The 14284-nt window shown below is 49.6% G+C and overlaps 1 protein-coding gene across 1 annotated transcript; it reads right to left on the reverse strand.

Annotated features, from left to right (window-relative positions):
- Positions 1 to 6993: 6993 nt before the first annotated feature.
- On the reverse strand, positions 6994 to 11308 carry LOC141571259 (NUT family member 2G-like). Its single transcript, XM_074331513.1, has 6 exons — positions 10620 to 11308; positions 9809 to 9937; positions 9441 to 9577; positions 8686 to 8981; positions 8301 to 8417; positions 6994 to 7773 (listed from the first exon to the last, which is right to left on the reverse strand). Exons 1-6 carry the CDS (start codon positions 11306 to 11308, stop codon positions 6994 to 6996), a joined length of 2148 nt encoding a protein of 715 aa, XP_074187614.1.
- Positions 11309 to 14284: the final 2976 nt, after the last annotated feature.

Genomic DNA, 14284 nt, shown 5'->3' on the forward strand with positions numbered 1-14284 from the left:
TTTGAAAATATGATTAATGCTTCGCTGTTGATCATTCATCCTGAGACTTTGACAAAATAATTGTCAATTTTTAGGCATTTTCTTATATGTTTCTTGGGATTTTCTATGTAGACAGTTATATCTTCTATAAATATGGACAGTACTGGCTAGTATCTGTAGTACTAAATTTAAAAGAAGAGAAGAGAAAGGATATTCTGTTTTTGAATTTAGGAGGAGAACTTCATAATTAAAGTTATGATGTTAGCAGTAGTTTTTTTTTTGTAGATGCTTATTATTAGCTTGAGTTAGTGCCTGTGTATTACTAGTTTTCTGAGAGTTTCTAATATGAATGTGTGTCAAATTTTGTCAAATTCTTTTTCTTCCTCACTTGATGTGACTATGTGGGTTATCGTTTTTTATACCATTATTACAGTGGATTACACTGATAATTTTTTTATTAGTTTCAGGTGAACAAAGCAATGTAATAGTTAGACATTTACACACCTCACAAAGTGATGACCCCCTTCAATCTATTACCCCTCTGACATTGTATATAGCTGTTATTATACCATTGACTATATTCCCTATGCTGTACTCCACATCCTATGAATGTGTGTGTATATATATATTTTATTTTTTTTAAAATTATAGTTGACATTCAATGTTAGTCAACTTCAGCTTCAGGTGTATAGTGCAGTGGTCAGGCATCTACATAGTCCATGAAGATATGGAAACAACCAAAATGCCCATTGATAGACGACTAGATAAAGAGGCTGTGGTACATTTATACAATGGAGTATTACTTGCCCATAAAAAAGAATGAAATCTTACCACTTGCAACAACATGGATGGACCTAGAGAACATTATGCTCAGTGAAATAAGTCAGACTGAGAAAGACAAATACCATATGATCTCACTTATATGTGGAACCTAAAGAATAGAATAAATGAACAAACAAAACAGAAATAGACTCAGAGAAATAGGGAAAAAAAGATTGATATTTTTTTTAATATTGAACCAGCTTTGCATTCCTAGAACAAACTCCATTTGATCATATTATATTATAATTTCCTCTGTTCGAATGCACTGGTTTTACTTAGCTCTTTTTTTCTAATTTCCTTATGGTTAACTTTTTTGAGTTTCATGATTCATCCTGGAACAATTGTGTTGACAGATACAGTGATTATGCAAAAGCAATGGTGGCAGAACTGCTAGCATCTTAATCTAGATCAAGGAGTGGCACCAAACTGTGACATAAACTGAGGTGATATCTCATTGTGGTTTTGATTTGCATTTCTCTGATGATTAGTGATGTTGAGCATTTTTTCATATGTCTATTTGCCATGTGTATGTCCTCTTTGGAGAAATGTCTCTTCAAGTCCTCTGCCCATTTTTCAATTGGGTTGTTTGTTTTTTTGTTGTTGAGTTGCATGAGTTCCTTGTATATTCTGGATACTAGCCCCTTATCGGAGGCACTGTTTGCAAAAATCTTCTCCCATTCAGTTGGTGGCCTCTTTATTTTGTCAATGGTTTCTTTTGCTGTGCAGAAGTTTCTTTTAAGTTTCTTTTAAGTTTCATATAGTCCCATTTGTTTATTTTAGCTTTTACTTCCATTGCCTTTGGAGTCAAGTTCATAAAATGCTCTTTGAACCCAAGGTCCGTAAGTTTAGTACCTATGTTTTCTTCTATGCAGTTTATTGTGTCAGGTCTTATGCTTAAGTCTTTGATCCATTTTGAATTAACTTTGGTACATGGTGACAAATAGCAGTCCAGTTTCATTCTTTTGCACGTGGCTATCCAATTCTCCCAGCACCATTTATTGAAGAGGCTGTCTTTGCTCCATTGTATGTTTTTAGCTTCTTTGTCAAAAATTATCTGTCCATATTTATGTGGTTTTATTTCTGGAGAACAAATTTTTAACGTCAAACTACTCGCACCTCTTGAAATTGTAGAACTCAAACGACAAAAGACAATCCTAAAAAGAATTAGCAAGGAAGATGATCACCTACAATGAAAGGGTTATTAAAATGATGACACAGACAACAGTTTAGTGGTTTTCAGAGAGTAAGGGGGGAAGGGAATTGTAGAAGAGGGTAAAGGGAGTCAAATATATGGTAATGGAAGGAGTTGTGATTGGGGGAGGGGAATTGTAGAAGAGGGTAAAGGGAGTCAAATATATGGTAATGGAAGGAGTTGTGATTCTGGGTGGTGAACACATATGCAATATATAGATTATGTATTATAGAATTGTACACTTGAAACATGTAGTTTTGTTAACCATTGTCACCCCAATAAATTTTAATTTAAAAAAATGATGGCATAATTTTCAACAGCCAAAACAAAAGACTTATCAGAATAATTTTTCAGAGCCATGAAAGGAAAAACATTGCATCTAGAACTGATTACCCTGTAATATTATAATTTATAAAAGTTTACCAAGAATACAACTGATAAATTATTTTTAGTATATTGTTCAATGAAAAATCATAAGTAATTGAAAAATTACAGAGCATATATCAAAATGGCTACTTTCCAACTGTTGGAGGGAATGTAAAATGGTGCAACCCTTAAAGTTAAACAACATGTAATTTCCTCAAAAAATTAGAAATATAACTAGTATGTGATCCAACAACAAACTTCTGCATACCCTGTTTCCCCGTAAATAAGACCTAGCTGGACAATCAGCTCTACAGCATCTTTTGGAGCAAAAATTAATATAAGACCCAGTATTATATTACATTACATTACATTACATTACATTACATTACATTACATTACATTACATTATATTAAAGACCCGGTCTTATATTATAGTAGAATAAGACCGGGTCATATATTAATTTTTGCTCCAAAAGACGCATTAGAGATGATTGTCTGGCTCCGTCCTATTTTTGGGGAAACATGGTATGTACCCAAAAGAATTCAAAGCAGGGTCTCTAAGAGATGTTTGCACACCCACATTCATTGTGACATTATTCATAACAGCCAAGAGAAGCTCAAATGCCCATCAACAGATGAATGGATAAAGAAACTGTGGTCCATCCATGCAATGGAATGTTATGAGCCTTGAAAAAAAGGAAACCATGTCACATGTTACAACATAGATGAACCTCTAGGACATTATACAAATGAAATAACCCAGTCACAAAAAGACAAATATTGTATGATTCCACTCATACGAAGTATCTAAATTAGTCAAAGTCATAGAAACAGAAAGTAGAAAGGTGGTTGTCAAGTTCTAGGGAGGAGGAAGGAGAATTAGTGTCTAATGTGTACAGAGTTTCAGTGTTGAAAGACGAAAAATTTCTAGAGATCAGTTGCACAGTAATGTAAATAAACTTAACACTACAAAATTATGTGCTTAAAAAGGGTGAAGATGCTTTAATAAAAAAAGTAAGAATCATAGGCATACATTTTCATGGCACATGATTGTCAACAGATTTTTAGATATGACACTGAAAACAAAAGCAACAATAGTAAAAATGAATAAAATGGTCTTCATCACAAGTAAAAACATTTCACATTTATGAACACTGTCAAGAAAGTAACCGATAACCCTCAAATGGGACAATGGTTTTGCAAATCATGTCTCTGGAATGACACTTTTACATAGAATATATTAATATAAAGAATTCTTACAATTCAAAAACTGAAAGCAACAAAGGAACAAGACAAACAAATAAACAAAACAAAAATTCATAGATACAATAGTTTAGTAGTTCCCAAGGGTTAGTGGGGAGAAGGGTGGTAGATCAGGGAAAACAGGATCAAACACATGGTGATGGAAGGAGAACTGACTCCGGGTGGTGAGCACACAATGTGATATATAGATGATGTATTACAGAATTGTACACTTGAAATCATGGTAGCCCCAATAAATTTCAATTTTAAAAAATAGACCAACTAAAACTGGGCAAAGAATGGATACATATTTCTCCAAAGTAGATATGCAAATGGCCAATAAATACGTGAAAATATGCTCAACACCAGGAAAATTCAATCCCAACCCATAATGACATGCCATTTCAGAACCACGAGGATGGTGGGTGACTGGTCTTGCTCCTACGTCACTGGCATTTCCCAAGGATGCCACGGCTTCTTCAGGGGATTTATTCCAAGTGGTGAAGGAGGAGGGCTCTGGAGCCAAACCTGCATGGTGCTGACCAGGCTTCCCCAGTTCCTAGTGTGTGACCGGCACTCAGCCCCCTGACCTCCCTGAGCACTATTCGTCACAAAAAAAGGGTGACGCGTGCCTCGCTCCAGCTCTCTGTGGAGACACAATGAGCTCCAAGGAAGTAGAGCACCAGAGAGCACCGAGCACACGGGGAGCATCTGCTGTTATGAGCATCCTGATTCCCTTGGAGGTTTGACGGGATGACATTGTCCTCTTCACAGATGCTACTTCAGTCACTACTAACTCCTTCCTGATTGCTACCACATACACTGTCCTTGCACAAGGTCACGTCAAGTTTGTTTTTCTGTAATAAAGAAGGTTGGCTGCAATGAAAATTTGAGATATCTCCTCCTGTCCCTTCCCCTTGCACCTACCTTAGTGTCTTCCAAAGACTAATGTGCAAATCTCTGCAAGATTCCATGTGGCCCATGGAGTTGCACTCTCGTCGTGGAAGGAGAGGCGATGGACCTGCAGTCGGCCCCACTGTGCAGGTGCAGGGGAGATTTCAGGGTTCACCGAGCTCAGGGTGGGTGCAGCACCGGTTCTGCCTCCTCCTGGGAACTGTTCGTTCACAAGGACTCCAGGGGCAGGAACAGCCAGGCGAGTGAGGACAGGAGCAGCCACGTGTGAGCACCAGGTGTGAAGCTGATGATGACTCCCATCCTAGTCTGAGGGCCCAGCTCGCACAGGGAAGACCAAGCAAGTTCCCTTCAAACACGACTCACTCAGTGTTCCTAACGACCTGAGAGGGGGGTTTGTCACCCTGTTTCGCCACAAAGACCCTGAAACCAGAGAAGTCATGGGACTAAGAGGAATCAGTGAACAGAGGGTCCAGGCTCTGCCCGTCACTCACCACATTGCCTCCATTGCCTGCCACGGGCACCGCCCTGGACAGGGACACAGAGGGTGGGAGGATAGGAGTATACTCACCCACGAGGGGTGGCAGCATCTGGACCAGCCCCACAACACACTCGGAGTCTGGCGCTTCTGAGCCTGTTTCTCTGTGTTGACGCCCAGCTGGACAGGGAGGGGCCAGCAGCTGGGTTCCGTGGCCAAGAAGAGAAATCTCCTTCTCAAAGGGTCCAGGAGCCCTGAGAGATGTGGGTGCTGCCCACTGTCCGGGAGGGGAGAAGGTAAAAGAGGAGGACCTTTGGGCTGGCCTATGATTCCATGGGAGGTGAACGGGTTCCCCGACACAAGTCCATTCTCTGTGTGGGGGTCGAGCAGAGGGCCTGTGCAACTGGGTGGCTTTAGTCCCATCCCATCACTGCTGATGGACCACTGCCATGGCCCACAGCTCTGCATGCTGGGCAGAGCAGGGGCCACACTTGGGGTGACTGAGCTGTCCTGACCCCTCCTGGGCCTGATAAGGAATCAGAGCTTAGAACCTGGAGAAGAGGCTTTGGCCCAGAGGAAAGGGGGGTCAGGGCCAGGGTGTGTCCATGTGGGACAGAGAGTCAGGTTAGGGCTTGGAAAAGGCCATTATGGGAGACAGTAGGGTGTCTTCCCTGGCTCAGCACATGTCCCTCACCATTTGTTCATCTCTCTCTAACAGCTGGGGTTCAGCTGCCCTGATCTCACCGTAGGGTCTGTACTAGTGCCCACAGCAGGTCAACTGAGGCCTCCCCTCCACTCAGCCTGAATCCACAGCACTCAGCCCCAGGGTGCACACGCCTCGACCCCCTCCCGCGTTCCCTGCTGGGTGTGCTGTGCTTGTGAAACTAGCTCGCAGCTTGTTAGTAGGAACTGTCTTCAATGCGAATATAAATGTGTGTCTGCATCTAGTCACACAAGAGTCCGGCCATTGTTGGGAGAGAAGGGACAGCAGCTGTGGGGTGTCCCTGAAGACCCTTGGGCCCTGAGCCCAGTCCCCACGGCCCCAGCAGATGGGTCCTCCTCCCTGGATTGGACGAGATGCTCCCAAGAGAAATCCCTCAAGGGACTTGGTATCCTCTTCGCCCACTGTCATTTCCGGCATACACACCTTAAGGAGGAACCCCCTTTCTTTCTTCTCAGTCCACTCCCTCTTGTTCCGTCTTCACCACCTCCACCTCCCTCCATATTCAATCACCCCACTGAGACCAGAGGATGCTTCACCTGCAACGAGGCACAGAGGCAGAGAGCCTGTCCTCTGAGGCCCAGCCTTTTCCTCTCCGACCAGGCCACCCACACAGGAAACCCTGGAAGAGCTGAGGATAGCCCAGCCCCGTAGTCTGACTACATCCAGGAGGCACAGAGAAGCTCCCTAAACACAAGGGCTGACTCTGTTCTGGAAAACTGGTTAATGGTCCAGAGGGATGAAAGCCTCAAAAGCAGGTCCCCCATCCCCAGAGGGTTCAGGGTGCAGATGATGATGGGAGATCCCTCACCCAGCCTGGTCTTGGGAGTAGGGATGCTACGAGGGGTTCCTGGTGATTAGAGAGCTGTATGATTCCAGGAGCAGTCTGCAGGAGGTCCTGTCAACCTGGAGGAAGGGACTAGAGGGTCACCTGTGTATCCATAGTGCCCATGACCTTCCGCATCCTTCCTTCCTCTCAGGTCCCTCTCCATGGAGCAGCACAGACCCGAGCGTGGAGACAGCGGCTCCCAGAACATTTCTCAACAAAACCATCTTTATTCATAATTTACACAGGATACCCCAAAGGTGCTGCTCCTACCCCCACCCTCCACTAGGTCCACCCTAATGGCCTGGCTTTCCCACCCTTCCTCCCTCCCTCCCATGTCAGTAGAATAGCCAGGATCAGCCTTTTGTCTCCTGTAGGGAACAGCCAGGTCACATCTAGTCTGGGCTTTCTGGGGGGCTGGCACCAAGGGGACTCCCCAATGCTCCCTACTGGCTTCAGTGCAGCTTCCTTCTCTTTCCTGTGTCAAAAGGATCACACTTTCTCTTTTGAGGCTGGAAGGAGCAAACTTGCCCCAGAGCCAATGCTGGCCTCCCAGAGACCCCAAGGTCTTCATTTGGGAGTAGCATCTTCTCAGCAGGAGCTGGGTCTCCATCCAGAGCACGCTTCCTAGACTTGGCAGCTGAAGGGTCAACTTGGCTGAGGCCTAGTCTCTGACAAGACAGGGACTGGGAAGCTCCCCGGTCGCCTCGACCTCCAGGGAAGACAAGACCTGAAGCAGAGACAGGACTCTGGGGTAGCTGCCAGGGCAGAAGGCTATTCTGAGAGCCTAACAGGAAGGACAGGCTGGGGAGCTCTTCCTCATCCTCACTGGACCAGTCCACTGGCCTGTGAGTCTCCATAACAGGAGAGGTCTCTCCAAGAATGGAGGCATCCCTGGGTCCCTGCCGTGAGGCAGTGCGCCTGGGACCCTCAGGAGGAGAGGGGGGCCATTGAGGCCGGAGTGCTGGGGACTCCTGACATCCTGAAGACACATCAAAGACTTTGGGCCTGGACAGGTGGGCGTCTGCTCGACAGTGCCTTTGAGGGTCCTTGAAGTCAGCCTCTGGTGGGCAGGCTATGTCACTGACCCCCAGCTGGGGGCCATAGTCATGCCTCCTGGCATCTTCACTGGCTTCAGATACAGAAGGAGGTGAGTCCAATCGGGGTGCACCATGACACAGGAGTGCCTGCACACTCTCCTCCTCCTTCAACATCAGCAATCGTTTCTCTACCAGCTGGGAGGGAAGAGGCAGACAGTGACTGCTCTGCACACATTTGTGAGAGGAGGAGGAGCAGCAGCAGCAGGGCTGATGGGACAGTGGCATTGGAGAGAGGAGGGTAGTGGGGGACCTTGGGACTCAAATGCAAAGACACACCTGTGGCTCTCCTGCCATCATCCTGTGCCACATTCCCAGCTTTGTGTCCTCCCCTCCTCTTCTGGGTACCCCATCCACCCTTTCCTATAGTCCTCTCCTTCCTGTCTTCCTGCAAGGCACCCACGCCAGAGCTGGGCCCCTGCACACTGTGCCTACAGGCACGGGAGGGGTGGGCAGAGTCATTGGGTCCTCCCTGGCCTGGTTTACCTGGGTGCTCCCTCCCATGGCTCACCTGACCCGACCCCATACCTGGAGTCGCTCCATCCACGTTTCAACCTAGGCCCCTCCCTTCCCAATTCTGCATGGGGTCTCAACCTCCTGTAAGTAACCTGGCTTACCTGGAGGCCTCTCTCAACTACCTAGGGTGCCTCCCTCTCTTGGCTCACCTGGGCAGGTGGAAGTGCTTCCTCCTGCTCCAACTCATCAGCTAGGGACAAGGGATCCAGCTGTTCTTCTGGGGAAAGCAAGCATGCCAGGAATCGGGGGTGAATGACCGCCTCCACCTGGAACAGAAGGAAGAAGCTGTGAGCAGTCTTGGAGTAACCTGTGAGTCAGCAGGACCGGGGGAAAAGTGAAAAACCTAGGACCCACCGCATCCTCATGCAGAAGATGAGTGTTTTACACTGTCATGGTCATCACACACACACACACACACACACACATACACACACACTCACACCCACGCCCGCACACAAATTAGGAACCCAGAGCTGGGTGCCAGAGTGCCACTCCCTGGAATCTTCTAGACCCCAGAGCTCTGAGCCAGCCCACCTTGGTGAGAAAGTCTTCGTGGGAACACAGCTCGTCAATGTAGCTCAGGAGACCCAGGGCCGGGTAGGTCCCATCGTCATCCTGCTGCGGCTCCTTTCTGTCTTCTTCCCATTCTCCACCTGGCTCTCCGGTGGCTGAGTGGGCCGACCCCAAGAGCTCATCCATGATGTCCATGTACTCTCTCACGGCCTCAGGGGGAATCTCCTCTGGTGCGTTGGTCTCCCGGGGCCGCTGGGCTCTGTGTGGTTGCGGGCCGGCAGGATGGGCTCTGGGTATGGCCGTCCTGGGAACGCACGCTGGGGAGGAGCGGAAGGAGGAGGGAGCGTGAGGGCCTCCAGCTTCCACCTCCTGAGCATGAGATGGTGATAGCAGTGGGACAGCAGTGTTTGGGGGATGCTAACATGAGTGCTGTCGGGTCAGGACCACCTGAAGTCCTGTGACTGTGGGAGGGGACAGGGAAGCATGTAAGAGAGTCACATGTGAGTAGGTGTGCAGCCACAGACACTCTGAGGGGCATCCCATCCAACCCGCTTCTTAGCTGACTTCACGTAGCATCCTGTGACAGGGAGTTGGGAGAGGGGTTATGAAACTTGACCAGGTCCAGACCCCGTGGTGGCAAAGGGCACCTGAGACCCTGGCTCCCGTGGCTGTTGTGATTGAGAGAACAATGACCCTTTGAAGAAAAGGACCGATGTGGGAACAATGGCTGGCCCTGAGCCCCAGTTGCCTTTGGCCATGGGAACTCGGAGACCTACCTGGCTGCGAGCCCACCAGTGGGGCTGGGGGCTCCCAAGGATCAGGCTTTGGTGGGGCAGCGGGAGGCAGGCCCTGCTCCGCCTTCATCCACTGCAACTTCCGAATCTGCATCTCCTCCTCCTCAAACTCCATGAACCTGGGGGAGAGGGAGGCATGAGCCGGCTGAGGAGGACACCGGCCCGGAGCCCAGCAAAGGCAGCAGCTGTTGGAGGGATGGCAGAGCAAGTGCCTTGACGCTGTGAGGGCCCTGTGCTGGCCGAGACCCCTCCTCCCAACACCCTCTCTGAAGAGCACCACCAAAGCGGACCCTGCCTGAAATCAGCCCACCCCCGCCCTGCAGCCCTTGGCACCCCAGATGCTGGCTCACTTTTCTGCCATCTCGTAAAAGATCATCCGGTCAAAGTTGCTTGTGTGCTGCCATTCCCGCATGGCCCGCTTCAGTCCGTTCTCCAACGTCATGGTGGGATTCAGACGGGACAGGGACCGGAGCACTGGGCTGTAAGCCCTCAAGCTCAGTCACCGTCTACAGCCCGGCGTCCACCCGCCAGACCCACCCAGCTTTGTAGTGCACCCGGGCCCCCCACAGCATGACTGATGCAGGGGTGACAGGAGGAGTCTGGGTGTGCAAAGAGAAGCCCCCCACTACTGTCGTTGCTGCCTCACATTCACACCGGCCCATGAGCCTGGACCTGAGGCTGACCGTGCACTCGCACCCTATAGCAGGGACACTCTGGCTTTGGGAGGTCTTTTCCTCTTCAAGATTGCCCGTTCATGCATAATCACTATCATTAATGAGGCATGGCCTGTGCCAGGCAATCTGAGAACACTTCATTGACTAACCCAAGGAGTCTCCTCTGCAGTCCTCTGAATTAAGTAGAATTGTCCCTTTTTACAAGGGACCAAGGGTGTGGCAGGAAATGCCTCCCAGGGTAACAAATCAAGTCATAGTAGGAGCTGGACTCAGGCTGCTGGGGTCAGTTGAGACACGGCACCTCAGAGGAGGTCATGAACGGGACATGTGATGCGGATTACCAAGAATGCGCCTTCTCAGAGCGTGGACACCACCCTCAGACCTTCCTTGCTGTGTCCCAGGATAAGGCGCCCTGCATGCCCAACCGCCGTTCCCTCTATGTGAAAGCTCCAGCCGAGCTCCCCGTGCCCCTACCCAGTGCACTCACATGAGGAAGCAGGAAAGAGCTTCTGCGTCGGAACTCTGGGGTAGGAGGCTCCAGGCCAGGGCCTTGAAGTACTGCCAACACCGGAAGTTCTCATACACACTCTTGGGGTTACATGAGTTGTCCGGCATGGCGTTCGACTGGGAGGTGGCCAGGCCACCCTCTCTGGGAGCCCCATTTGGCCATGGCCCAACACTCACTGGGGAAATGATGGAAGCCAGCGGGGCAGCTGGTGGTGGGGCCTGAGGAGGAAGGCCTGGGCACCAGCTGCCCTGGACAGCCTGGGTGCCCCCAATAGCCGGAGTGAGCATAACGGTCTGCAGCGCAGAGGCTGTGAAGAATTGGGGTGCAGGACACACAGCACCCCCACCGAGGGCCCCCGGAGCACTGCAGTTGAGCGGGGCCTGAGTAAGGACCAAGGTCTGAGTCTGGGGCAGCTCTGCTCGCCCCACGTCTGATCTGACCTGGACAATGATGTTGCCGGCCCCAGTCCCTGTGGGGCCATGGCCAGCATCTCCTGCCACCGAAGGTGTCCCAGGGAAAGCCGGCAGCACCACGGGCTGGCCAGGAGGAAATGACGGTGTCATGAGGGGCGGCAGGTGATGCTCCCCGGGTGGCCAGTATGCGGGGCCAGCAGTGGGTGGCGGAAAAGGCAGCGCCATGAAAGGAGACATGGAAGCACCAGGGCTCATGGTCTCTGCTGGTCTGAGCCCTGCAGATGCTGTTGAGACAAACGAAAGGGGTTAATGGAGTAGGACAGTCAGTAACCAGGACAGAGGCGCTCTGCGTCCCCTTTAGCCACAGGGGACTCGGAGCGATGAGTCTCAACAGGTAAGGACCCTTTGTATGGGGAAGCTGCAGTTTGCAAATGCCCTCAGGTGATTTTCATGCTCTGACCTCAGCTTGAGAATTATTCCACTGGGGAGTATGCGCCTGTGCACCAAGGCTCCCTGAAATCACCCCACCAGCTCTGAGTCTCGGAGCCTCCTAAGGATTCCCTCACCTCTGACCCTGCCAGCCTCAGAGGCTGTCTCCCGAGTCATGAAACTGGGCAGACATCTGCTCTGTGGAAAATGGCCATAGACAGACTCATTAGAAGATAGGGACCTTCTCCAAGGTAAGTTGTAGGCACCCAAAGTGCCTTCGTGAACAGGCAGTGTCTAAAATATTAGCGCCCCATCTCCCCCTCAGTCTTCCTTTTCCAGAGGCTCGATGTAAATCACCCTCCTTCTTCCCTGGCCAAGCACAGAAAACAAAACTCTTGAGTAATGGCTCTCCACAAGGAAGACCCAGGAGCCCTGATATAACCCCTAAACACCCCAACCTGGCCTGTACGCACAACTCAGAACCAACCACAGCAAACACTTAACATGGGACAGATTCTGCCACTCTATCCCCCATGCTCAGAGTCGTTGCCACCACTTAGCAGCTCTGTGCCCAGGAGAGGGTCTGCGAAGTAGGCGTTGTGTCCCTTAGATTCTGTCATTTCACAGCCAGCAATGGCTGCCGAGGATTAGAAAAGGGCCAGGCAATGGAGAGCAGTGGGGCTGTCAGTGGAGGTTTCCAGAGATTTCCATAGCTGCTGTCACGTTAGATTGGTTGTAGGTCTGCAGACTGTCCGTGGCCCTTCCCCTCCCAGCTCCCAACAGTGAAAAGTGCACACACAGTAAACCAGGTGTCACTGGGACAGAGTTATCTGGGACACATTCCTGTTCAGAGGAACTCATGCAGACCCTGTTCCAGGAGAACAAGGTACACACCACATGCACCTAACTCATCAGGACAGGTGTCCTAGCACGTTTCATAATAAGATAGAAGATCGTCTTCCTGCTTCTGTGCTACTCTCCTAGCCCCCTGAGAAAAGCAATCCACCTTCACAGACGTTCCACCAGAAAACCAACTACCATCCCCATCCGTTCCCTGTCCATGAAGTAGTGACATGGAATTAGAGCAAACCCTCATCTCCAAGGTGCAACGCAGGCCTGAGGAGACGCAACATGATCAAGTAGGTCTGAAGAACTGATTTACACCGAGGGAGAACAGTTCAGAACGACTCACGGAACCCAGCCCCATCTTGATGGAAGTTACACGGTGACCCTGCCCCTGTTGAATCCAAGACAACAGCTACCTGGACTGAGAAGGAGTGAGCTCTGGGCAGGAAAGAGTGAAAATGCTCTGGATTGCAGCAGTTAGAGTGCCTTCCAGCTTGGCCCTCGGCGAGGACATTTCACTGTAGACCGGGCCACAGGCAGCCCCACTGGACAAGTCTCCGGCTAAGACCACCTCTCCCCACTTCCCCATTCGATCTAGTGTGCTCAGTTCACAGCCCTTAGAAAGCTATTGTGGGGCAAGCTCCAGCTGCCTGAAGAACAGGACACAGGGTTCGGCTTTCCCCGTGACCCTCCCGGTGCCACCAGCACGACATCACCCACTACACCCCACACACGCATGTCCAAGTGGCTTGTCTCCCTACTAGAAGGAATCAGTGTGTCCGCTGCCGTCCTTTCTCCATAGCCAGACGTTTCCCCCGAGTTGTCCTGATCCACCTCTTAGGAGCTCTCCTGTCCTGCGCTGTCTGTCACAGGTTTCCACTGGCTCCCAGCCTCCCCAGGTGACGTGTCCTTGGAGGTCCAGTGCTAACCCCTTCCTCTACTCAGTCCAAACTCTGTTTCGCCTACCCAAACTATGTCACACCTATATCCCAACCATTGGAGGGATGGCAGAATCTCTAAACATGCCCCCTCCAACCTACCCGCTTACCTCCTTTTGAAGTCATCCCCACAGACCGAGACACTGACCGCACTGCCTAGTAATGCTCCACAATCAAAAAAGTCAAGTCCAAGACCCAGAGAGAGTGACCTGCTCCAGCAGATGCTCAGCATCCAAATGAAGGAGGGAAAAGTTTGAATTTAAACAGTAGAATGTGGTGCTCAAGACATTCTGCAGTGGGGAGGGGTGGAGGGGAAGTGGGCCTGGGTGGGGGTGGGGAGACATTCCGTGAAGGCCTCTGGCAGGTAGGCAAGAACCAGAAGCATCTTTCAAATTGTACAGTGACAACACAACTGGTGTGTGCCTCTTGAGGCAATTTATACGTTGCTTTTATAGATTCAGAGCACCAATGTTTTACTAGATGTTCTCTGTTTCAATTCTTTGTCCATCATCCTACTGGTAGTTTTGTGTCCCTCAACATGCTTTCTACCTGGTTCTCGGTTCTTTCAACAAAGGCTACACTTTCTGAACAAAATTCATAACACATAGTCATAAATCCATGGGTACTGATGGCCACATGGAGCCCAGTGTTTGAAATTAGGGTTGACTTAGCAGACCCTGCATGTTCGGTTGCTGGGTGCACATCATTCTTTAGAAACGAGTCCTGTGGCCCCAAGTAGCGACCAGTGCTGGAAGCTCTGCAGACCCCAACAGGCCCAGCCTTACTAACTATCCCTTTTGCTCCAGTCCACCAAAGTCAGGCCAAGACTAGAAATCACTCCTCTTTGTTTCTCAGAGTACCGTGTTGTTAAATATTTAAAATTTTTTATCATTTACATGATTTTAACGTAATGTTTTAAATAAGTAATGCTTCTGCATACTTCACAATCAAATTGTGCAAAATGGAAAAGGCAGTGACGAGTTTTCCTCTTACCCTTTCCACCGGCAGCACAGACCTC

This window comes from Rhinolophus sinicus, linkage group LG04 (assembly GCF_036562045.2).
Source record: "Rhinolophus sinicus isolate RSC01 linkage group LG04, ASM3656204v1, whole genome shotgun sequence".
Classification (NCBI taxonomy): Eukaryota; Metazoa; Chordata; class Mammalia; order Chiroptera; family Rhinolophidae; genus Rhinolophus; species Rhinolophus sinicus.